Genomic DNA, 27,907 nt, shown 5'->3' with positions numbered 1-27,907 from the left:
TAGAGTAATTTGCGAAAGGAGATTAGAAGGTTTCGTTCCGCGTATAGAATATGAAGGCCGTACTTTACAATATATGGATTCATACTTATAATTGAATTATTATATAGATGGGTAACTCTTTATCAGAGTTGAACCAAAGCCCCCAAAGTATACCTTGATGTTTTCACTAACGCTCCTGCCAACTTTGATTTATTTGGTAAACGAGGAAACTTCAGCTTTATATAACAGTATCGACTTTTACAATACAATTTATTACAATTACATGTTATTTGGTGAATACAATATTTAAATTAAAGCGAAGAAAACAATAATTAAAATTCGATTGAATTGAGATTATTATTTAAATAAAATCGAATGTCTTCGGAGGCTAAAAAAATTTTTAAATGAAGTCGCAGATTTCGTAATATGATTTTGTAAGCCACGCAATCAAAAGCATATCTGGAAGTATTATACAAATGATTCAATTAATATTAATTCATATTGAATGTGGCTTGCCAGAGAATTTCACATTTTATTTTCCGTTTAGACAGAAATTTGTTTACCAAATTTGTGTTATCCGAAATGATGATCAGGAGTAAATCGTATAAATCTGCCTTTATAGGCAGAATGCACGTCCTTTGTATAAAGCTTGTATGAGGTTTCCCTGCCTCGAGCAATGCTATTCTTGTTTTCTCTCTTGCTATCTCACTTCTTCCTGCAGTCACTCTTTCGGTTTTACGCGTGTCCGTTAATTGCTGCATTTTGCTTACAGGATCAGATTATTGTGACAGCTGTCGAGTGCAGCTTGCGTGGCGCTTTCGTGTCCGCCAGTGCATCTCCCTGAACGTAATTCGTGAACCGAGCTATTCGCGGCGGTTTCGAGGGTTCGCATTCGTAATCGAACGGGGTTGGCCCGCCTCTTTATCGGAACTGACTGACCCATTTCGACTCTAACTATATTTGCAAACGATTAGTTCATTTGCGTGATTGCATTTCACAAGTTTAAATACATTTTAACGATTTATATTCGTTATCGTGTTTTTGAGCTACGAAGTTATGCGCACGTGACATAAATCGTATAATAACCACATAATACTTTTATTAAAAATCGATAGATCATGTTTTACCTAGTTGAAAAAAGAGACTGATGGTATCATTTAAGTCATATAAAAGTTATATTTTATATAACTTACTTTCGAAGCTAATAACTTTCTGCTTTGTTCTAAAATCTTTTTATTTTATGAGAACATATTTGCTATAGAAAGAATGATCATTGTCTTTCTAAAAATATTTATAATAAAATCGCAAAATAATTGTCGCATTTTAATTAAATGTTATTAAATTAATTAATTTGAGTATACGTTACCACATCGGAAGATTTTCATTACATATTCTCGAGCATGAAACGCCGGCCAGAGTACGAGGCTAGCATTTAAAGATACACGAGACTATCAACGTCCCGTGGCTGCTTGCTTACCGCGACATTTGAATTTTTGATTCAGCAGGCTTGAAAAATATACTTGTTAAAATGCCCATACATATGTATGATTTGTCGTTTAATGCAGAAATATTTCACAATTTCGATTACGTATGCGCTCGTCACATACATATCTGCTTCCAGTCTGTGTAATGTCGCATCCCTCGGCGACAACCGTCCTCGTTAATAAATAGGTATATTTCGCGTGCGCGGAATTATGTTATCATGACAATTGTATCTATAGCAAATAATGTCACATATCTTAAGCAAGTAATTATTTTTCAAAGCAAAAATCATAAATTTGCGCGTCGTACTGCTGTTGCATTTCACCCGAGATGAACGATACTGAATAATTAAAATGCAATGTACATTACGCGAAAATTAGTTGTACCTTATTAAGATTTATTACAATACTATGATATTAATGTATCTTGTAATCCAATTTATCTGTGACAAATTCACAAATGTAACAAATGGCACAAATTCTATATGATTTGTATAATTTTTTGTGGAAAATTATTTTTTCCCTTAGGATGGTGTGAAAATAACATTCGCGTAAGAAATATAGTAGAATTAAATGTTTATTCGATGTGCAGTGAATGAAAATTATATTGTCATTGAAGTGAGAAAATACCCTATTCGTTCTAATGTTGTGTCGTTCAGTAACATTTTATGTCAATTAGTATCATGAATTGTATCTGTTAATTACGTTATTATAACGAGCTTCACAGACACGAATGTACGCTTATTCCCGGGAGAACTGAGTAATAATGATAGCAGTAAATCTATTTATAATCTGACACAAATCCCCAAAGAATTGCTGAAAATGCTACAATTGCTAACAATATCAACGATATTCGGAAGTAGCGACACACAATTATAAGCATACGAGGATAAAACAACATGTAATAACATAATACAAATGACGAATGTTATTTACTCATGATAACTAATTTCCGGCAAAGTTATAAAATAAATTCAAGAAAAGCATTCAGTTGTATACATTTAAATTATGCGTGAAATCTAAATTGAATTACAGTTTATCAAGTTTCCTTGCTTGATGACGTCATCTCATTTGTACAATCGCTAAAAATCCTCCAGAATATTGCGTAATTTATTCACAGAGAAACTCGCGAGACGTTAAACGGCAGTCAGCAGTTTTTGGGCCGAGTCTCATTCGTGAGATCGCTGTAGAAAACTTGTCCCAGGATATTTGCACAATGTCGAAGCAGCGAGCTCCATTCGTCGTATAGGGATAAAGTCGCGATTCTTGGTGTCCGCGACAAGCGCGCGAGTGTTCAGTTGGAGGTGGATATCTCTCCCTTTCTTCAGGATCGCGTGCACACACATGGAAGGAGGCAACCGAGCGTGTACGAATCGATGAATACCAGTGCACTCTCGATTCTCCCCGCAGAGTGACAGGAAGAAACCAGAAAATGGCGGTGAGTCATGTCGCTACCATTCCTTCACGGGCGCGCAACCATTCATTCCCCGATTCGTGGTTACATCCACCATACCAACGGACTTGTATAGAATTCCGTAAGCACCCATCGAGCTGATGCGGTAGACCTATCTGTTTGCATAACGCTGGAGGAAAAGGGGATGAGATAGGAATAGCAATCGTAGGATGGACGGCGAAAAGTGAATTGCGCGATTCACAGTTGTTATCTCTTTTTCTCCCCCTCCTCCCTTTTAAGTCTTCTCTCGGTTTAATTCAGCGCAAAAGCGGGCTTTTAAACTTTCGAAACCACGAGAACCGTGGCATCGCATTTGAAACCGATGCGATATGGAAGTGGCAACAATTCTCCATCTCTGAAGAGATGGGAGATTTGATGGAATCTCTGGATGGAGGGACGGGAAATTCGCCATTTGCGAGATACAAACATATTACGTATAGAAATTTCGGGAGCTCAGTCGGGGGTTCAGCACTGCAAACGGGGACCAGCCGTCCTTCTTTCGTCGGTAAACTGTCCATTTTTTTTCTCTCTTTCGATGCTTGTGAAAAAGCTACTCGCGTTGAAAGGGAGTTAATTTTTGCTTCACAACATTGTGTTGATTCAACGTTTATCAACGTCGAGTGAAAGCATCTAAAATGCTATCGTAGTAGATACAACGTTCACTGCTTCAAAGAGGAAGGACATATATGGATCGTATCGTGAATTGCATCGATATGACACGGTAATGGCTATTGCGAATGTACCGCGACGACGCACGAATGGCGGAAAATGAATAATCCAATGAATATATCAGTGTGGCATGAAGTTTCCGTGATTTATGAGACGTATTGTCTGTTCTACTATAATACGAATACGATGTATTCTGTAGATTGAACTGATTTCGTGTAACACATGTTACTATTTTAATTTGTTATGGTTAGTGACATTTGCCAAAGTTAAAAATTATATATATATATATATATATATATATATATACACAAGGTGGTTCATTTTAATCTTAACAAACAAATATTTTAAAAATATGCAACTTTAACAAAAAACATTCTAAAGTTATATGGCATAGAATAGGACATTATCATTGTACGTTCTCTTCTATACCATACATCTTTTATTTAGAATGTTTTTTGATAAAATTGCATATTCGAAATATTTGTCTGAGATTAAAACGAATCACCCTATATATATATATATACACATATACGTATGAATATTGCGTAATATCTACATTTTCCATTGCTTTAACTTTGTTCCGTCATAAAGAACAAATTACTGATATTGTATTCTTTTGCAAATAACTTCATGTTTTCTAAGTAGTATATAATACAATAAAAGTGAAACTTTTGTACATTTTGCGTACAAAAGAGTATACAAATTCGATTTAATTTCTAATTAAAATTTGTATTGCTTCTTCGTACTCGTTATCCGTCTGCTCCGATTATTGTTACGTTGTCTGATTTACTGTGAAATCAAATCACTGCTGTTGATGCTGAAAGCCCTAGTCTTAATTGTTTCGTGCTGCTGAATTAATGAACGACATTGTATTGTGTTCAGAAATGTGTTCAAACTCGGGTGTTGGTACTATCCAATCTTTTGCTCCTCGGTTACTGTTCAAAGTATACTATAATCAAGGATGAGTATACAGACAGTAATCTTCCAGATGCGATCTGTTGGAGATACTCTATGTGTCGAGAGAAGACGTGATCAGTTTGCGATTTACAGACGAGTCCTAGATATCGCGCAGATGTGTGAGCGACATGCCTCAATTATCTAAATGTCGATTAAATGAACGATCGATCGAGAGAGAGAGAGAGAGAGAGAGAGAGATATCCGGCTAATACATTTTCTCATTATATGCTCTATTAAGCAATGTTTTATACGACGTCGCTACTCTCGAGGTGCCCGTCATAAATATTTTATAAATGATATTGTTTGGGTTAACATTTCTCTCTCCATATTTCAATGTTCCAGTACCAAAGCCAGAGAAATATAAATTGCAACCACATATACGTAATCGAATTATTTTTAGAGTTTTGTACTTTATAGTCGTGCTATCGATACTGTTTTGAAAATTTGTGAAGAATTATTATATTTATTATTTATGCGTCACATATACACATACAATTTTGTAGAATAATCTAAATTTATATTTGTAATTTTTAAAGGAAATTATAAAAGTTTGTTGGAAGATAAAAAAAAACACCTCAATAGTTTAAAATATTCTTTTTATTTCTAAACAAAATATTTTAAATCTTATTTTATAAAAACATCAATTAGAAATAAGTGAAGACAAAAACTTTACATAATCATTCTTAGAAAAAAAAAGAATCCAAGTACAACATTAAATTGCTTAACTATGTAATTATTGAATAAATTCCTGAAAAACCTAATTCTAGCGAATAGAATTAAAAAATTTCAATGATGAAATACTAGGCGTAAGACAAGATATAAATCTATTAATTGGCTTATTCATTTTGCATTTCTGCAATGCAGAACATAAAATAATCATATCCATAAAGCACTTTTTCTTCGCTTCTTATTAATCTGACTTCGATTCCCATTCCCGTAGCTTTGCTTTCAGCAGAAATTCTATTGTCCCGCTTGTCAGAGACATTCGGGGTATTATTGTCCTCGACTTTCCGGAAATCATACGACTCATCTCGAGCAAAAGCATCTTTTGGAACCAGCGATAGCTGGCAGGTAATTAATCGCTTTCTTTAACATCTGGTGCATTGCAAGGTTGTCACGTTGGAAAATGACAGTTCGTATTCTCACTGTAGATACACGTTTTACGCTAAATCTAGCTTTTTCATTTCATATATTTTACTGATTTATTATATTAAATCTTAGTTTCCTTATATTAAACTTAATGTAAGAAAAACTAAGAAGAAAAAAATATAATATCTGAAGAAAAATTGAAAATCTTCAAGAATATAAAATAATTGAATGATAAGTGCGCGCAAATGCACTACAATAAAAGAAATATAATTCGTATTCTGTATCTAACGAACGTATTCTATTAACACATCTCTCTTCTACATCTATTTTTATTGTTAAGTGTGAGATTAGATGACAAGCTAATGTAGCTAACATAAATGATGACGTTTTATACAGTTTGTTCGTATTGCCAAATATTCGGTATGTTGCATTCTTTACAATATATCATTATTCTCTCGCATAATAAACTCGTTTAGAGAAGTGAAGAGAATAAGGGAGAATATGATCAAAATGTCTGCGGTTTCTATTTCTCATTTCCAAAGTACATTATGCTGGCAAAAGATCAAGTTACTTCACATAGTCACAGTGATATTTTCCGTTGCCATTATCGAACCCAAACTAACCACGTTGTAAGGGATATTGAGTAATTATGCCAGTAATTTTTAACGGTTATTGCGGTTAATTAAATTTCAGTTAATTAATCAAATATTTTGCTTGAAAGTTTCGTTTCTTTGTGCGTATAAATGACGTTACTATATGAAGTCATTAGGAGATTTACAAATGCAATATTATATTGATTTGAAGATACTCTATTAGGACTATAGCACACAAAACGTATAAGCCTAGTATAGATAAGACTGTTTGGACCAACGAGTATGTTATGTAAATTAAAATGGCAACTTTATGCTGGATGCTCTTTGGTCCAGATGGTCTATAATGCTATGCTATGTTTATGCATTTTGTATGCTTCTCTATACCTTATCTGTGTCTACATATTATCTGTTGTGTATTAAATTATTTTCATTCTTTTTAATATGTTTATATATTGATAAATACATTAATTATATATTGATAAGTACATTAATCGTATACTTTAAAAAATATGAGTGGATTTAACATTACGAGTTTTAAATCGATGAAGTTAATATAAATTTATTATGAAGTTAATATAAACAGGGATTTTAAATTAAACACCACATTGACGTTAATATTAACATCAACCCGGTGAGAATGACACAGACACCGCATGGTGTTAAATCTACACCCGTATTTTTTTAGAGCATTGATGTCAGAGCAAATGTACGTAACAGACAACAATAGCATAAAAATAAATGTCATAATGTTTGAAAAGTTTGCCAGTTTTTCTCTACCACAAAGCACGCAATAATTGTTAAAATGTACTTTTAAAGCAATTTAAAATTTAATCTTGACGTATGCATACCGTGGCACTATTCATTATTACGCGTGTATATATCGCGGAAACCACCAGAATGGTTATAGCAATGATATAACGAACGACCGAAGCTCCGATTTCATGTTTCATATTACATTCCATTTGGCGTTACATCGTACTTTCTATTACTATTACAGCGTAGGCTCTCTTGGCACGATAAAACCGCAAACGATTCGATCAGGTTCGTTACCGCAATGCGATATAGTTTCCCACAATTGCTCGCTAACCGCCACCGAAATTACTGATTCTCGTCCATGAAGAGCTCACTTGTCTTTTTGTCGTCCACAAAAGGCCTGACACAATATCGGTATCCTGGACTCGTAAGCGCCAAAACTTCCTAAAGCTTCGCATTATGTAATGTCTTCCTCTATGAACATACTCACACACATACACATACGCAAACTCAAGTGCATCGTCTGCCCGTTCTTTCTCTCTTCCGAGAAAATTCCATCATCGCCCTTGTCAGAGACAATTGGAGTATTATCGTGCCTCCTCGACAACATCCGGAAACTCGGTGAATCGAACGCGGCAAGAAACCTCTTAGAAAGACGTCGATAACCCTATGTCACCGTTAATAAAGGATCACCTCAGCCGCCAGCTTGGTCCTTGTCGCGATAGTCACCGTCGTCGTCCTCTTCATCGTCGTTATCGTCATCGTCGTCGTCGTCTTCGTCGTCGTCTTCGTTTTCGTCTTCGTCACAGTAGCATCATACGGTTCTCTTTTGTTGATGAACGGCTAGGTACTTCCATTTGCCGATACTTAATCAAACTTATTATATCGAGCAATCCGGACTTTCGGTTCCTCGCTTAGCTCGAGCGTCTAATCGCGAAACTTTCAAGTTTTTTATTGGACAGCTGTTCTTTCCAGTAAGGCCTGAAGAAAAACAGCTGTCTAGCTCAGTGATGTATCTGCCGTTTACGAGGATTTTTGCGAGCGTTCTGCCGATATCAGGATAAGGATACCTCGAGGACCTCGCGAATCCACGAATCTTCGTAAGCGGTTACAGCAATGTCAATTTAAACGAGTGATGTGAGAACGAAAATTGCTTCGATCGGATGATGAGAGAACTGTCTATTGCGATGCGACATTTAGAAAAAAATATAAAAAAAAGTAAGAACGAGTAAGTTACTATTACAGTTTTTTGTCAGACGTTATTTAAGTATACGAAAGTAGCTTAAATTGTGTGATTGCTTTAATACATTTTCATTATTTTTGTGGTTTTATTTAATTTATTATTGATAAAAATTTACAAAATTATTTGTTTTATACATCGCTAAAATTTATCATTATATTCGTCCTACGTATTAGAGTCAATGTCTTCTTAGCTATATAGAAATTGTTATAGATCCCGCGAGAAAATTCGAACCAACCGGCCACTTGAAGGAGCGAGAAAATAAAGTAAAAAGAAAACAATAGAGATTTTTCCTCGAAAATCGGAAGTGCAGCGAGAAATTCCGAGTGCTAGTTACAATATATATGGCGCACCGATAAAAATGTCCAAATGCTCGCGATGGCGCCCACGCCCGTACACAGACACACTCACACGAATAACAACGTGCACTCTATACAGGACGAACCGTTTGTTAGCTGGCGAAGCTGAAGAACGTTACATCACTCGGCTGGATAAGCCGGTACAGCAGAATATACTTGAGATTAGGAGCGCGATAATTTACTGCCGGGGCTCTTTTCTTCGTGGCGCGCTCGCCGTTTCGCTACGTCGTATCCGACGCTCGATTTCTGCACGTAGCGTAACGCGCGGCCGGCGTCTCGATGCGAACGAAAAAAACTCAATTAAGAGGACAAACGGCGGAGGTCGGAGGTAGAAAAACGGTGAAAAATGCCCGGGGTCGACGGCGCGCGGCGCACCAGGAGAACGAGCGTCCGATGATGCCAAGGACCCTGGCTTCGCATCGAGGCGAGTTCCGTCTCTCGCCTTGCATTTCGGAGCTTGCTTTGCCGCTTGCACTATCCACAGCCAACTCACAGACAAACAAAGTTGCGTCGCCGTGTACGTGCGGAAGTTATCCCTGGTAATGCAGAAGGAAGGCGAGCGGGAGAGTCGAGGCGACTGCATCGAGCGTCGGCCGATCATAAGAAAACACAATAGTTTCGCAGTAGTTTAAAAGCGGGCACCGGCGAAACGAAGTCGCGAAGACCCGGGGAAGGGGGTGTCGTTCCGCTCTCCGTTTCGCCCCGGAATTGTAATCGTAGACTTGAGTACAGCGATGGGATAGCTCTTCGTTTCCGCCCTCTCGCCCTCTTGTTCGTATCGCAACGCGAAATCATAAAGGCATTAAAAGGTAATTTCTGCGAATCTCAAGTTCGTACTTTTTACATTTCCGATGGCGAAATGCTTTTATGATGACGATCGAACTGGAGAAATTTTTCCTTTATTATTTCATAATATATTATAGAACGCAATGATATATATATATATATATCAAATATTAATGTATAATAAATATAGTGTACGTGATGTTGCTTAATTAAACATAGCGCGGATATGGCGACTTAGGTCGAAAAAGGTTCGAGCAATTCTCACTGATTATTATAAAATGGATTATGCATATAATATCAGGATAATTTTAGTCTGTTTGCTTTATATAATTTAAAAGTTATTTACAAATAGAATGTACACTTCGATACTAATTACAATAAATATATAATGCTGAAAACAATCTATTACAAAACGTAATTGCTCATTTAACTTAAAACTGGATTATTAATGGTATACTCAATATTGCAGAATCCTCTCTGTGGTTAGTAAAAGTATCATCAATCATTAAATACTCGTAATTAATAACCTATTGGTATCGTAATTGATTTTGCTGAAGTAAATCGTACTATATAGAGCAATCAACATAGCAGGAACTCGTATCGACGTGTTGTTTCTCGCTATCTCTATTAACATCTGGCGTAAATTGTTGCATAGATATTGCTACAACTCATGTCTGCAGTGTTGTCTGTAATGTTGGCTGGTCTTCCGTCATATGCATAACTCCTGACGGATGCACTGCTGCATCGCTTCGGGGTGCATTATGGCAGTGGGTATCTCCCTAGTAATAATCAAGTATTTGTTTAAGATGGTGATGTGAATGCAGTACATTGACTAGATCCTAATGTACGACTCAGCTCTCTCTCTCTCTCTCTCTCTCTCTCTCTCTCTCTTTGCTCTTTGTTAGAATATTATTATATATTTAGTATGTCATAAATTTCAAACAAAGGAATATAAATAATATGGAACATATCTATCGTTTTGTTGAAATAAACTCATTAATTATCATTGATTCTTAACCAGCTGTTTGAACAGATTTATCAGAGGCAATTATGTATATCAAAGATCGAAAGACCCAATGCTTTTCGACGTAATAGCGCTTCATAATTCTTTTTCGCTTTTTTTTTTACATCATGCAAACGTTATATCCTCAACTGTGGACACTAAAAAAATTGCACGAGAAAACGGGTTATAATTTATGATCTTGGAATCCATCTTTTGTGAATTGTGCGCAATATTACTCATCGATCAAAGTCTCGTCATTCTGCGCTCTCGTACAATGACTCAATTTCTTTTGCCAATCTAATAATATTCCCTTTCTCGTATGATGAATAGTTACCTCGTACGGAAATGTTACCATTCTATTTTTTGTTCCTTTCCTAGCCGTTTCGCTGTATCTCCGCAAGAAAAGCGTATCATTTGTATATGTAGTGAATGCGTGTTTAATATCAATTTGTATAATACAACCATCACTTCCCGAACAGAAATTATATCTTGCTTGTAATCGCACATAAAAGGAATCTTTGATATAATACGCTATATTTGATATAATACGTGCATCAATTTTTTTGTCGTATCCTTCTGTAGCATAAAAATCTCATGTACGTGGCATAGATAATAATGTCCAACAGGTTTGAAAGCTTTTCGTAAGTCGTTTTCACAGGCTCTCTTCGAGCTTTACAGACTACGACTTTTCGTCGACGCGGAATCGAGTGAAATCGAATCGAGATTTTATTTCATGTCGAGTGACACACATAGAGCAATCGTCTCATACTCGGTTGTCACGAGACTGTAACGAGAATCGCGCTCTAGCGAGTACAAGAATGAAGCGACGTGTAGCCGAGAGCGTTTCTATTTTCCTTGTGTACATTACGTTCGCCCGAGTAAACCGAAATTCAAGAAACTACAAAGCCCGTGCATCGTGCGCATTCTGAACGGATTCACAATACACAGTTATGGCGCACGCTCGTCTTCCTCTCTACTGCATCGCGCCGCGTTGATCGAGCGACTTCCGGCGAGCGGCGTCCCTTCGGCGACGCTCGAGCTATTTTTCATAGCGATACTAGCGCATTATCGAGCAGAGTCGATACATCACCAGTTAATAGCTGGCATCGTGATGCTCGCATTAATAGTTCGTAGACGAGAGAGAACTCTTCGTGGTATATCGTTGAACTGATCGTCGGTGGGTCATCGCTCGTTCGGCCCGTTTTACGACGAACAGTAGTCCACGTATGTGAGTTTATGCGCCGGAAAAATGACGTTCACGGCGCCACGATATCACGTTAGAAGATGAGCAGCGAAGAGAGAAACAGAAAGAGAGAGATAGAGAGAGAGAGAGAGAGAGAGAGAGAGAGAGAGAGAGAGCATATGCATTTTTCAAGTGCGCCTACGCAACAGCGGTACTCATTAAAACTCATTCGCCAAACAGTCAGACCGCGGCAGATTACAGCGTACGGACAGTGAAATGTGTGCCTTCTCTACATTCACGTTTCCCGTTTACGTTTTTGCATTCGACGAATTTACGCTGAATTACCGGCGGCGTGTTTAATTCAGTGTTCGTGGTCTTATCGAGATCGCCAGTTCAATCATGCGACGCGCGGAACTGCGATTTTGCGCTATGCGCGCCCTCCGATCATTTTGCATGAATCGACGCTTTCATATTCCAATATTTGAATATCCCGACTGCACGTGTTATTCTGGAATATGTTTATACGAGAAAATGCAAGATAAATTGTTACCTGATTTACATGACTATTTTCTGGTTATACCGATAGTCGCGGTTAATTTACTTTTGAAACACACTCATGCGTTACCTATCTATTATTTCTATAACTTCAGATAATATCGGGTTACTTGAGATAATTTCAGATAGATAATATTTTCTAACTGTAATAAAGACATCTCGTACTTTTAGTATACAATGTTTTATAAATGTTATAATTTATTATTATTACTTTATTATTTATTCTAATTAGAGTAAGTTCTTCAGAAATTTGAGAATACGTATATATTTAATTATATTTAAATTTTAACTTTAATTTATTTTTTTTTTTGCAACAATTAGTTTATTTTTGGAACCTATGTTCTATCACTGTTGTAAAGTCAATACAGTTGACGTAGGGTAAACTGTACGTATTGATCAAATATCAAATTCCCTCCTGGACTATCTCGTTATCAGCATGTTGCATGTGTAATGGTCTGTTACATATAAATGTTGCTACTAACAAACAATGTTGTGCGGACAATTTTTTGCTCACGTGTGCATCTTTTTTAATTTCTGTGAAAAATAACTATTATAAAATGAAAATCTACATGGAAAGAATAGTGAAATATCTAAATTTAGCTCTTCTTCTTATTAATAATTTTGGATTATTAAAATAATACGTAAGTATTATCTCAAACATATGATGAATAATGTTGCAAAAAGTTTTATTAAAAGTTTTACATTATAGCAATCAATTTAGGCATTTTACATAATTATTTTGATGTTCAACAAAATTATTTTCAAATGTGTATTTAACTAAATTTTTGATATTTCAACAAAACTATATTTTTTATGTATTTATTTTTATTCTGGTTAATCATGATGACTTGAAAATGAACTACATATGAAGAAAGTGAACGGTAGTATTTCTGAAGAGTTTCCTTTTATAATTGCCTATGAAAAGATGCGTCGATCGCAATTTTATTACGTATATCTAGAAACTACGCCAGTATCCAATAAACCGCGACGTGTAATACTTTAGTTAGGAGCTCTTTTTTATACATCCGATTTTGCTATTCGCCAGCTGGTCATAATCATCAACTTATCTTTTACATTTATAATTAAGCATTTTATTTCAGCGCAATGTTCACTGTAAGTCAGGCTGTAAAAATATCTGGCTACGACTTCGTCGCATGAACACACGGAAATCGGGTACTTACGTTTTATGGCTACATCGTGTCATTTTCTCCGGTTTTCTTCGTCCCCAAGGATTTTTGTCTCGTCTCCAGAGCAGTAAAACCATAATTCTATACGATATCTTCTCGTACTTTTTTTTTCTCGTTTTGCCATTGTCGCACATGGCAGACCGCGGAGCGTTTCGCTTTATTCGGGCTCAATGATGAAGTTATACGTTCCCCTGCTTTCACGCAATTACGATATTTTCTCGGGATTTGACATCCGACTGGCTGCGCAGCCAGTCGCCGCTACATTTTCATTTGGCCGTACTGTTGTGTGCTTTCACGCCACAATATGTACACACACGCTCGATACAGCTTTGCGCTCCATCTCTCTCTCTCTCTCTCTCTCTCTCTCTCTCTCTCTCTCTCTCTCTCTCTCTCTGTCTCTCTCTCTCTCTGACCCCATTTTTTTTAACGTATCCCGCATTCAGCTCTGATGTCAACCAGATTTTAGAAGAGATTATATATTACATTGTGTCTTTTTGATATCATATGCTGATGCATTTATTCATCAGTCGCACAAGTACATTTGTCCATGCACGGTCATTAGCATTCACTCAAACCCAATATCGAAAACATGAATTAAATGAATCGATGAAATATCAAAATAAGACGGCTGATTTGTCATGAATTTTGCATTTACATGTTTATTTTGCATCTGAATACGTCCGTTGCTTATGGACACTATCAATTATCATGTATTGAAATGTGAAATGCTTATTTTATGCTGTAGAATTTAATACACGGAAAGAACGGTTTTGAAGTACTTACCTAAAAATTTAATTCAATACAGATTGGAAATAATTTTTCTCGTATCATCAAATAATATATCAAATAATTATGTGGGACGCTTAAATTGATTGTTGCAATGTTAACTTTGTGCAGCATTAACGTTCAAGCTTCTACATATTGTAATTATTTTGATGGATCCTACATAATTCTACTAGTAAAATGTACATTTGAATAAAACTTTTTTGACTTGTATAATGTTCGAAATACGAAATAAGTAGAAATAACTAATTATATTCAAATTTATAATCTGTATCATGCAAAAGGGTGCATTTAGCTAATCAGAATTATACTTAGACGTATACGCATATATGGTAATTGGCTGTCGCGGGACTACTTTAGATAATTACAAACTCTCGTAATTGAAGCGAAGCGACGTGCATTCATGAATAAAATGTCAACTTCCCCGTCTGGCGTGTGTCATTTAATATAACCCTCCTATTTATGTCATTATAAGTAACGATTAAGTTGGCGCGCATCTTTCATCATTATGTAGACGTAGAGTCCCATTTCCATTCATCCGGTTTAATATCCTCTTATTTTTGTTTGCTCGGAAGTGCAATTTGTCCCACCCAGTAATAACTTCTCAGATTGCCGACAGTCCGCCCGGGTTTCACCAATTTCCGCTTTTCTAGCGAGTGCAGTTCTCTATTCTCAAATTTCTTCGTGCTTCATTGCGATCTGCTGCTTGTCAGCATTTTTAACAAACGGTCGCTAGTCACCGAAAGTCGCATTATTCTTGAAAAACTGAATGCATTCTGTGTCATTATCGGGTAGTTGTAACTTTTTACTGTGCACAATGCTGAAGCGACATTAGCTAAATTTTTCGTCGACACAGAGTTCTTGTAGATTTAAAATTTGTATTCTTATATATATGTATATATATATAAAATAAATAATAATTTATACATATTAATATTAACTAAATATATATATGTAATACAAATAATTTCTAATAGTAAATAACTATATAATAGTAGACTATATACACACACATTAAATAATATAATTTAAAAGATAAAATATATTGTAAATTCTGTGCTAATAATATACATGAAAAAAAATATATGCAGGTAATGTATTTTGTTATAAAAGACAAATTGTCTATAGGATAAATTTTCGCAGTTTTTAATGCATAAATAATATATTCATAAGACGATAAGGATAATTTGCAACAATTGGAATGTGCTTACCAACGAAATTAACTGCAAACATTTCGATTCTAGACTTGAGTCCTCTTCTGTGCGGAAGTCAAGTATTACATAAATAGTATTTGTATTTGACTTCTGCACTGAAGAGAACTCAAAATCGAAACATTGGCAGTTAATTTTGTTAACAAGTATATTCCAATTGTTTGCGAATTATGTCGTATATCATCTTATAAGTATATTGTTTACATATACTAACAACCACGGAGGCTCATATAGACAATTTATTTACTCTTGGAGCTTCTTATTTATTCTTGGAGCTACAAAACAACTTTTTATTTTAATGTTTTTTATATTATATTATCGCAATGTGCTGTAATAATACATGCAAAATTATATAGAACGTATTTTTCAAAATGTCAAAATTCCGGATAAAACGAATGTAGTCTTTCTTGTTTTTAAATGTCGAGAATGTTATTTCTGAAATTCGATATCGTTATTGAAGAATCGGTCAACGCTATCGCCTGCAGACGAAAGTTGGCTGGTCGGCTGAGTGCTGGCGAAAAATCATGAATTTTCCACACGTATCGCCACCGATCGAACTGCCAAACTTCACGTAATAACTCAGAAAAATTTGTTAACTCGCCGCGCGTACATAACGTATATACTGCATGAAAATACAGGTCTTTGATGCTAAATTTGTTTGTTGTTTTCGCTTGATTCACTAGAGCTCATCAAGTCGCTTCGCTACTTCCTATAACGTCAAAACTTCCACCTCGAATCTCTTCGTTATGCAACGACAATATAAGCGCGGCTGTAGATATAGTGACATAATCAACGTATTCTGCGAGGAACTTTCGATAGTAAAAGGGATCGTGTTCTGCAGTATTTTGAATATTTATCGTTAAACTCTCTCTCTCTTTTGCACGAGATAGAGACATCTGTTAGTGTTTACAATAAATAAATATTAAACTCACTTTAACTTACATGCAGCACAACTCGATAAATATACTCTTTTAAATAATTTTATCTGCTTTAGTTTTCAGTCCTCTACAATGAGAAGATTAAAATAACTATGAAATTGTATTATTAATTAAACGTATTATATTAATATCGATACGGATAGAGAATAAATTGCCTTAAGTTCGTGAGAATGTTTCACAGAGAATGTTTTGTCAGCTTCTCACAAACTTATACGTGCATCTATTTCCATTGCTTTGTTCCATTGCTTTCTACATTACAGACTATTTTGCTAGTTCTGTAGCTTTTTATTGACGCATTGATTGTCTCGAACAATTAGAAACGTGCAACTATCACGTTTATCGCATTAACATCTAATCTACGATGAGACTTTGTTACAAGTGCAGAATGCAAGCAAAGATGCGTCGCAATTTGTAAGGTTAGCATATGGGGAAACTGGCAACAAAATACTCTTTCGCTGTGCCGCATGCTTTAGCATTGTTGAACTTTAAAGCAGGTAAAAGATAGGAGAGAGAAACGAGAGAAGCTGTGCGGCCGTTCTGTTCTTACTGTACCCGACGTTTCTCGTTTATCTACATTACTATGTATAAAGAAACGACCGATTGCGTGTACTATGACTGAAATATGTTCGTATTTCTCTGAGATTACCAACATTCCAACGTTTCATTACACACTCGCATAACAACGCATATGAATGAAAAATAGTCATATGTTTTGTTGAAAAACAGGTCTAGGTCACTGAATCTTCATTTCTTTTACTTTATATCTGTCTCATCTTTTTAGTTAATTAAACTTTTATTTCTGCTTTTTCTCATTGAGGGTCCATTTTGAAAAAAGAAATTGTGATAAATATCAATCAAATGTTTTTGATGAAACGAGCACTAGGGACTCATACTTCAAATATTAAAATGAATCATATTCAGGTTAAATCTAATTATGAAATAAATTGCGTAATACAAATTTGCTGTTATAACGACTTTGGTAACAGATCTCATTACGGAATATGATATACTGAACGTAATAATTCAACCTCATTTAATTTAATGCTTTGCTTATGTTGAATAATTAATGTTAAATTATACAAGTATTATTATATCATATTAATATTTTTTTATAAATATTATTAAGAAATCGTTTACATAAATATTGTTACTATCCAAAGTTTTAATTAAATTTTCGCTCACTGATCAAATGCGTCATCTGACTGAAGAAGAAAAAGTTATTAAAAAAAGAGATTTTAATGTATTAATATGGAAAGAACGATTTTGTTAAAATACAATATATAAAAATTTAAGTAGGTATACAGATTTGAAAATAATTTTGGACTATCAAAATAATTATGTAGGAAACTTAAATATATGATGAGTAATGCTACAAAAAATTTTATCATTCTAGCAACCAGGTTAAAATAGTCTACATAGTTATTTTGATAGAGACTAACAAAATTATTTTCAGATCTATATCTATAACTATATTTTTAGAGATTTCAAAATGTTCTTTCCATAAAGATATTAGGTCATTTAAAAAGTATCCGCGGTTTTTTCATTCAAAAATTGAACAAAAAACCGCGGATACTTTTTAAATGATCTAATATATTACTGAGGGAGGTGGGGAAAGGGGAGGGGGGAGGGGAGATAATCCATAAACCATAACTTTATTAATAACCGTGAAAATATCTGTGGAGATTTCAAAAGTATTATTAGATCAACAAAATTTTATTTTTAGTTAATAAGTCTACAATTAGTCAAGCAATTTAGAAGATTTAATTGCATATAACTATATTAGATTTTTAAAATATAAATTGTAAAGAAAGATTTTTTTTTTCACGATTACTGCTTCATAATAATATTAAAATTTTCATTAATAAAATCGTCTAACATCTTTATGCTGTTGTTTTATTACAGATAAATCGTAGTTGACATGGCGAAAAGGTGAATCGACGTGATGTCGCGTATGTCTGTGATTTCTGTAACGTGTAGCAATGTGTCGTAAAGTATATACATCTCGCGCGTGATAACGCGTCTCATGGGTTTGGCTACATGCCGGGACGATGGAAAAGAGACACAAGGGAAGAGTATACACGGGACTTTGCAATTCTGATCGCAACCGTTCGTAGTTACGAGTGGGACTTAATTTGCCCGAGGCGCGTTCGCGTACAGACGCGACGATCCGCCCGCGACGGAAACGTTCGGGAATCGTGCTGGAATTATATTGGGATGGCGCACCCCCAGCATTAAACTGTCTGTACCGCAAAACTCATTGCCGAAGCCGTCGAAACGGCTTTCGCAAATCGCGTCGATCGTATTTAACGAAAATGGTTTTACTCGGGTTGATTGCGCCGTTTAATACCTCCGCGCGAAAAATGTCATGGGTAGATTTTACTTTTAAACGATATACCCGGGATAATCTTTCCGTTCGGTTAAATCGACGTAATTTTATTGCAATCAAATCTGTTTGCAGCGGCCGGAAAAACCAATGTTACTTTTTCAAATGTGAGATTAGCATGTACGTGTAACTTCGCTCGATATTTTGATCAACGCCTATGTAACCAGATTTTTTAAACCAATTGAAAAACCAGTTTTGATGAAATGTTGATTAATTGTAACCGATACGTTTCGAATATCAGTTATAAATAATCTTTTAGCGATAATCATGTAAATCAGTGTTTCTCACATAAACATATTAAATCAAATATCAAGTTATTGTTTACTGTAACTGAACGTTCATTTATGACTTATATGTTTATCATGTGTGTTTTGTTGATATTTTCAACAAACATAAATTTACAATCACTAGAATCTAAAGTTGATCGTATTAGCATTATTCTGAATAATAATAAACAATCATACAAGAGATATAAATTTGTATAGCGATAATGCGAATGGATATAAACTTGTTCACAATTCGTTACTACAAAAATTGAAAACAAAATTTGGCTATTAAGAAAATATGTTAATAATAACACTTTAAATAATAATAATAATCTTTACAAAGTTGATTAATTTATTCTAAATATGTGATATTTAGTTGACAGACATGATTTTACTATTATTTAAGCATTCTCAAACTAAGATTAATCTTTATATATTCGCTCAAATTATCACTATTTATCCGGAGTTTTGATGTTAAAGGCTAAGTATATTCAAATTCACATTTCTCTTCGTTACGCTGCTCTCGATGCGATGGATCCCTGACTTTCTTTACTCGCAACACAGGAAAGACGAGTTGTTAAAACTTTGTTATAAATTTCGAAGTTGGCGAAAGCGGAAAGCGATGGGATGATGGCAGCGAACAAAAAGAACAAATGCAACCTCCTTTCATCAGAAAGAAAGTCTACTTGCTAATTATTGGAAAAAAAAATTATCCTATGGATTTATTATCCATGTAATTGCAGGCTATGCCTCCTACAAAAGCTCTTCAGTTTTAAAATATAAATCCATCATAAATGTATCCGTACCTTGCTGCTTCACAAAACTGTTATTACTCGTAATCTTGCGATGCATTTAATTTAAATATTTCTATTGCTGTTAATTTAAATATTTCTTTTAAATCAGTTCATTCAGTTTGTCTCTCAAAAGTTCATTTTAAGTTTTTTCCTTATAATTTAAAAATTATAAGTATTAAACGTGTTCTTTAAATTATACTAAACACAACCGATATAGAGTGGACCGACTTTATTTACTTCATAAAATATACTACCGTTATCGTATTGGCTTCTACTGCTTGTAAAAACGAGCGCCTTTATGAAAGTATAAAAATCCATCGTCCCATTTGACGTCGGCAAGCGAGGTAATTTCGCGTTGCGTGGCGTGCATTTCCTTCTTTCAAAGAAAATTGCTGAAACGTTAAGTGTTTCGTTAAATTAGCTTTCTTTACGAATAATTAGTTGTAAGAAGTGGCACTACCGAAAGCATAAAAACTAGCTGGGGTCTTGAGAGTTTAAATGTAGATACGTTGGCAGTACGAAACTAAAGCAAGGGGAAACGAGGGATGCAAGTATTGCACCCTTCAAAAGAAGTCCCTGGAAACTTAAAACTGGCGTCACGTCGGTTCACATTTTTCAGGATGCCTTTCAAACGAAAATTAAGCAGGAAAAAGCTCTCAACTCTCCAAGTCTTATTCGTAGTAAACGGGGAAATTCGTATCTTTTTGCCATCAAGGAACTTAACTGACATTCCTTGGACTGTATGAAAAACGCTTTGTCATACGACGTCGTAAAATTGTTTACAAGACAATTCAGAAGTCTTATTACAAAAATAGTATCTGATTGACAAAGATCCACTTGCTTCCGTATTCTAATAGTTTATAATTATGTACAAGTTAGAATGAGAATTTTTTACATTGGATATTTATACGTGAGGAATTTATTTATTGAAAATGAATTAGGTATGTGAAGTTTAATGTATAGGTATATATATTAACATAAATAAATTGTTTAATTTTTTGATAATTTAATAACTATATATACGATATTTGATTTTATGTTAACAATGTTTTTATTGTTGATTGCTTTATGTTAATAATTTTTGTTTTTGTGAACATTCTTGCTCTTATCATATAGCACAATTTAACGTGGCGCCGTCTGTTTCTTTCTCATTTCTGAGGACTTAGTGTAACATGTGTACAATATTAAACATAGTCAGATGTTCTTATTTTTAATAAACTCATTCCGCGTAGGTATAAGTCGCTCGAATAAAATGAGTTATTTATTTACTTAATCTACTTTCATGCTGAATTTAATTGTGAGCGTTTTATAAACTTCTTGTGTCCAAATTTATATGAAATGAGAAGCATTAATATTAAAAACAAATGGTGAGAAATAAAAAAAAACACATTTTTACTTGTTTTTATTGCAAAGGAAAACTAAAAAAAGTTTGTTATAAAAAATTACTAAACTTCCATGCATGACTTTTAGTGACTTTTAGAGATTATTGAATTAGATGAAGAGACTCCATGCTCTGCTCACCTCATTTCTCTGATATTACTTCTTTAGATTTTTTCTTCTGTGAGTATATCAAAAATATAGTTTATTCCAATATATCGAATGTGAATGTTTTGCGCAATCAAATTATGCCATAACTAATAATATACTTCGATGCATTTGATATAAAATGAAATATCTATTCGATATCTTTCGTGCTGTTAAAGGTGTTCATGTGAAAGTTCGGTAATTTCTTGTAAAAAAAACCTCCTAATTTTTTATAATATAAATACTCAGAAATATGTTAATTTTTATTTCTTTTCATTTTACTGGAAGTTCAAGTATATATATGTATATAAATAATATTTTAATTTTTACTCATATTATTATTATGATTTAACGGAAAATAAATAATTATATATATATATTATTGCATAAAATTTATTACGATAAAAATATGTAATATATTATAATAAATTTACTAAAATAAATTACTATAATTACAATATAATTTCATAATGATGATGTGTAGTAAAATGTCATATTTTAAATAATAAATTTTTGTACAATTTACGAAAAATGAAGGCTAAAATATTAAAATATATCATGCAATTTGTAGTGACATAAAATGTGTAAAAATGAGATATCAAATTTTCTTTGGAAACATACAAAAATATTAAATTTTAATACATCGGATGATGTGAAATCATCAATCATATTTGAAAGCATGTTTTTCTAAGATGTTTTATAAGAATTTAGTATTCGATATACGATACAGAGCACAGGAGTATTTACGAACAGGTTATCAGCATGTTATAATAAATAGAATGGATGTGACGAAAGATTTACACGTTCCATCGATGTGTAAATACATTTCCGTATGGGCGTGAAAACGTGCATTGTCCGTAGTAGGTACAAAGTGCCACATTTCCTAAAATATTACATATAGCGTAGCATATGTTCCTGATGCTTTTGAGGAGGGAAGTAACCCCGCAGAGTTTTGTTCCTATTCGCGGCTTGTAGACTGTACCCATTTCCGTGTAGCCCGGAGGTACTACGTAATAAGAGCTTCATTCTGCACCAAGGAGTTGCAGACCTCTTCTCTCTTCCCTTTCCTCTCTCACGCATACACACATAGAAGTACATACACACATTTTAATATGAACGCTATCCAACGCTTGGCTTCCTTGCGGACTGCGGCTTAATAGGTCGAATTGTCGATAATCCTCGCATAACGGAGTTTCAGCAAAAAACATCGTGCTCGTTCGAGTGCGAGGGTTAGTTTGCAGAACATCTAGTATGGGTTATGCGAAAATGGTTGGGATACGAGATGGGGCTGGGTTTAATATATGTATGCAGGTACGTGGCCGCGTGGACGTGAGAGCTCGCGCGTGCGTGTGTTTGCGGTTGCATGCATAGTTGCGAGAGAGGTTGAAGGGAGGATGAGGGAAATTGTCATTCGGCGGAATTGCAATTTCTCGCTGACGCGTGCTGTGCAACCTCTCGCGCGACGAGTAAAAGCGAACTAATGATGCGCACTAGACTTAATGCCCTGTGTTCCTGTTCTCATTTTCCTGAAAGGTGCGAACTGCCTGCGGGGGGTCAGCCTAGAGGTGAGTCCGGAGGTGGTGCAACGTGGCGAGAAGGTGCTTCTGCAGTGCAATTATGATTTGGAGAATGCGCCACTCTACTCCCTCAAGTGGTATCGAGGCAGGCACGAATTCTACCGATTCTCACCCACCGAGGAATCATCTACCAAGACCTTCAACATTTCCGGGATTAATGTCGACGTAAGTCACTAAATGAGATCTCCGATAACATTTCATATTTCGGACTGAATTCCCTTATTGCTGACGTATTTTCAATATTGTAATCAGTAATATTATGCATATAATAATAGTAAAATAATATGTATTGTACTCATTTTTAATACAGTTTTGTATTAACAAAATACATTTATAGTAACGTGCAAAAGACAATTCAGTCCATCATATTTTCATGTTATTTTCTTTAAATAAAAATAAAATATAAAATTATACGCACGAACAAATAAATGAATATTTTTAGGTAAACATTTCGAGCAAATAATAATTTTTAAGTAATATTTTTTTTACAATTTTTACATAATGATATAGGTTGCAAATAATTAATTTTTTTTTCATTATTCAAATTTTAATATCTATTTTCCTAAAATATATTTATATTTTAATACATATTTTTAAAAATATATTTTTATATTTATTTTTTTAAATAAATTTTAGAGTTTTTGCAAGAAAAGAGAAACATTTTTTAATTATAATTCTTTGTTAATAAAAAAAAAATTGCAGCAAACATTTTTTAACTGGATATATGAATAGGATTTATTATAACGTGAAAATTTTAATAAAATAAACGAGTATATGAATTCCAAATGGCAAATATTTGGCATTTAATAAACGTTAATAAAATATAAAATGAGCCATTTCTCTGTATAGATAATAATATATTGACATACAATTACCAAAATGTAAATTGAAAGTGGATCGATAAGCAGTAATTTTACATAGGTATATGTTGGAATGGATAAAATAATGTAATCCGAATAACGATAATACGCGGAAGAATATTTAACACAAACATATCTATGATATAAATAATTAAATGTATTCGAATTACTTTTACTCGAATCATATTTTTACTTATTTGTTTTGATACTGAAAAATTTTAGTAATTATACATATTAAATCAGATCTTTTAATATTTCTTCTACTATCATATTTCTTGTACTATGATATTATCAGCAAATTTTTAATGGTTAAGGGATAAAATTTATCCGAGTATATTTCCTTTAAGTCTACTATAAATCATCTGATAAGAAAATGTGAAAAGATTTACAAGAAAGCATAATCACATTTTAATATATTTAGTACTAATCTCTGTGTCGCCGTATAAATCATTAATCTTCCTATTCTTTTTATCGCTGTTCTTTTTCTCAACACCTGTTATTCCTTTAAAACATTGTGAACATGCGCATCGTAAAAACGAACGAAATGTTCTAGATCTTAACGATCGGCGACTGAGGGTGGTAGGAGGGAGCATTTGTTAATTGGGACACTTTTGCATATGTCCTAATGAGTCTGCAAAACTGCGGCTATCTTTTTCGATCGAGCTGCGCAAATCGCAGCTGGGGTTACCTAACAACGAAATATGCGGTTTTATCGTATTACCGTAACGCAAACCGCAAATTGCGGGGTGGCGTCTCGTTAACAACACCCTTGACCGCTGTAATCGCCGTAAAACAGTTGGGTCTACGATGCTTTTATCATCGCTCGAACATTTCCGTAGGCTGTTACACGCGTTGGGCGCGATGGTTTGCGGGGTGGCGCGATGACCGCCAATCGGGCCATGCCGCCTGCACACGCGTTGCGCCAAAAACAAGCCCCTCGGTACCGTTGTGTTCCGGTACAGCCGAATGAACGACCTGACAAACCGTGACAACGAGCCGCACGTTCCTGTTCCCGTTTACGTTTATCGTTTCGAAACATGGTACACGCGCGGCGGGTTCTCCAGTGACGAACGGGAAGTAATGCACCGCGCTGCCGTGAGAGATATAAAAGCCTCGATTTCGAAAAATACGTTTGGCCCCTCCCCTCCTCCTCCCCCCTCCCCTCCCCCGAGGGAAAGGTTGCGAAAAAATTGTTTTGTTACTTGGCTTGTTTTCGGGCTGATATTCGATTTACTATATGCGTATCCTGCCCGGATATCTATATCGGAAATACGTTTGGCAGGATTTCGATGCGTACCTTGTTTCCATGAGTTGTGTTAATCTCGCAATACTCTAGTCGTTACACCAGGTATATGTTTTATCTAATAGACCCTTTATATTGGGAAATGAATTGTTAGCACGCTCGCAGCAACGCGTGTTCGGAGGACTAGGGGAAAAAAAATTATTTTTATTCCGTTGTTTTCCCACCGTGTTATCATAGATCCTTTATACGATTACGAACATGAATTATTGTCTTATTACACTGCGCACACTCTACTGTAACACGCGGAAAGTTCTCGTATAACAAATTTTATTTTGCATGCAAGTAAAGAGCAGATTATTGTTGGGATTCTGCACGTACGCATAAATTCTCTCACGTATGCTGAAAGTACTAAACATCGAGTTAACCAATTCGACTCAGCGTTTGCGAAGTCAAAGCGGTGAAACATTTACACGAGTCAACAAAGCGCCGCTCAGGCAGGTGTTGTAACACAGGACGTTATGCAGTACGTTAAAAGCATATTCATGATGAAATATAAAGCTTGCTAGTACGCATATCAAACATATTTAACATGCTTCATGATGTGTTTCATCGTATCAATCTTCGTAAATCATTGATATTTATTGATTTTCGTATATTTACAGTGGAATGTTGACTGTGAAATTTTGTGACGCTAAAGACAACGGATGAGTGAGTTAGCAAGCAAAAAGAACCACAGAACGCATGACCTACGAGCGTTGACCCATTATTTCACAATGTCGTGCCCGAAGTCGCGTCGGTTAGTTCCCAATATCTATTTGCAATTCTCGACCAAACCAAGTCCTGACGCTCGTTCGAGAAGTATAGATATCACGTTTCCAGCATATTGACATCGTTGCAACCCATTCTAGTAGGAATTCAAACAAGTATCGAACAAGTAACGGTCTATAAAAAAGACAATTTATCGCAATGGGCATGTTACCGCACGATCGAATCCTTTAGATAAAAGAAACCGCAAATAATGATTTTATGTCGATGATGTCTTTTTAAAACTAGGAATAAGAAAAGAACGTTAAAATGGTAATTACAGGTGAATTATTAGTTCCGGGAAATAACAGTTTTAATTTTACAATAATTGTATATATATATATATTTTGAAAAAAAACTTATATAATTTTGCAAAGAAAAGATAAAAAGAATTAAGTTACAAGGGAGAGATTCTAAAACAACAACTATTTCTTCTGATGCTTCATTTTTTCGGATATTACTCTAAATTATATCGCACTTACGTTTATAAATTCATATTATCTTGCACGTCAATAAAACATTATTATCATCATCATTATTATTATTGGATGTCTTGATTAAATAATTTTGGCGCTCCATTAATTTTTCATGCGTATGACGTATTGGTAACGCTTATCTGACAGACTTGATGACATGCAAAATTGTTAATCCTGGACGTTATTAGCCTGCGAATGATCGATTCATACGCCACGAATATTGGGTATCTCGCGCGAGGATATCAGTGTCATCGCCAGTCGGAAGAGAGAACGACAAGACGCTACACGTCGGAGATTATTCCCTAGATAGCGCCGAGTGAGAATGCTATGGTTTCATATTTATTCCTCTCATGCGGCGTGCTGAGCTTTTGTTCCTGCTTCTGTAAAGTCAGCCGGGGACTCCACGTCTTCGTTCACATAAATCAACGAGGAGAAAGCTCACTTGCTTTTCACGCTTTTTTTTCCCACTTGTCAAAAAACTTGTAATTCATCCTTTTTTTGGTCTCAACCATTGACGTATTCCTGTTCACTCGTGCCTCTTCCTCTTTCATTATGGAAGCATCGCTAATTATGCGTGCTTCGTTTTGCCTATTCTGATTAAACTTTTCTCTATTCGGTCCCTATCACCATCACCACGTTGCTTCACCTCTATTTCCGTAGCACGACTTCTACCAGCTTGGCCTTCCGGGCCACTTTAGTTGAGTGTCCGATAATTTTCTGATAAGATGATTGTTCCCTCAAGTGAACCAGACATCCTTCGACGCGAGAACTAAGATATTCATGGAATATTTGCTGAAATAAAGAACGGTGCATCTTTTTAAAAATTCTAATTTTATATTTTATGAGAAATTAAAAAAAATAATTATTATCAGCGCTAAATATCTTTAATAGTTAAAATTACTTATATCATAGATATATAAAATATAATATAATACAAAATATTTTAACTAATAAAATAGCTAATGGCAAATAGGAAATCCATGTTTATAATTCGATTAATAATTATGTACAGACATCGAATCACGAAACAATAAATAACTAATCTCTTCAACATGTGTAACATCTTTCAACAAATGAGATTATATCGAATCACGTTATCACATCCGCATGTAAATGGCATTACTTCACCGCAGCATAACAACCTAGGCCGTCGCGCCTGATACATAGATATTCCTATTCGCTGTGTACATCTTATGCGGACGTGTGTTTCAGCCCGACAAGTCGAACAACAGCCAGGTAATGCTTCGCAATGTCGACTTCGGCCTCTCGGGTACATTCATCTGCGAAGTTACGGCAGACGCGCCAACCTTCTCCACAGCCTCCGCCTCGAAGAATCTCACCGTAGTATGTAAGTACATGCCATGGTATTATCCGGTATCACGAAACTTCGCACATGCACAAGGCAGACTGCCACTCTTACCGTTATCCAGGGCCATAGCTTTACGCACGAGCGAATTAAGCGAGTACCTTGAAAGTCGAAAGCCTTTTTTTCTTGCTTTTTTTATTATGTCACATTAGATAATACAAACATACAAGAACTGCATATAAGAGGTGCTCAATTGTAATAATTCTAACTCTCTCGCGACATCTTTGAATGAGTGTATATGCGGAGATAGAATTAAATTTTCAGCAATAATGGGAAACTAATTTTTATTACCCTTTATTGTATAAAATATTAAAGTCGCAATATGTATTTGTGATTAACAATTGAATATTATGTAATTATCTGATGAATCTTTTTTGTAGAATTTTTCGAAACTT

The 27,907-nt window shown here is 34.9% G+C and overlaps 2 protein-coding genes across 2 annotated transcripts in view; both read left to right on the top strand.

Moving 5' to 3' along the window:
* Positions 1-27,907, top strand: part of LOC147908240 (uncharacterized) — a 539,816-nt gene that overhangs the window by 402,240 nt on the left and 109,669 nt on the right. The window lies entirely within an intron of this gene.
* Positions 1-27,907, top strand: part of LOC105146752 (uncharacterized) — a 173,386-nt gene that overhangs the window by 62,169 nt on the left and 83,310 nt on the right. Inside the window, exons 2-3 of the mRNA XM_011057228.2 lie at positions 22,720-22,928; positions 27,359-27,494. Of these exons, the coding sequence (XP_011055530.1) occupies positions 22,720-22,928; positions 27,359-27,494 (345 nt within the window). The remainder of the gene's footprint in view (positions 1-22,719; positions 22,929-27,358; positions 27,495-27,907) is intronic.

Source organism: Acromyrmex echinatior, chromosome 10, assembly GCF_024713525.1.
Source record: "Acromyrmex echinatior isolate Ae372 chromosome 10, ASM2471352v2, whole genome shotgun sequence".
Taxonomy (NCBI): Eukaryota; Metazoa; Arthropoda; class Insecta; order Hymenoptera; family Formicidae; genus Acromyrmex; species Acromyrmex echinatior.
This window is presented reverse-complemented; position numbering and strand designations above follow the sequence as displayed.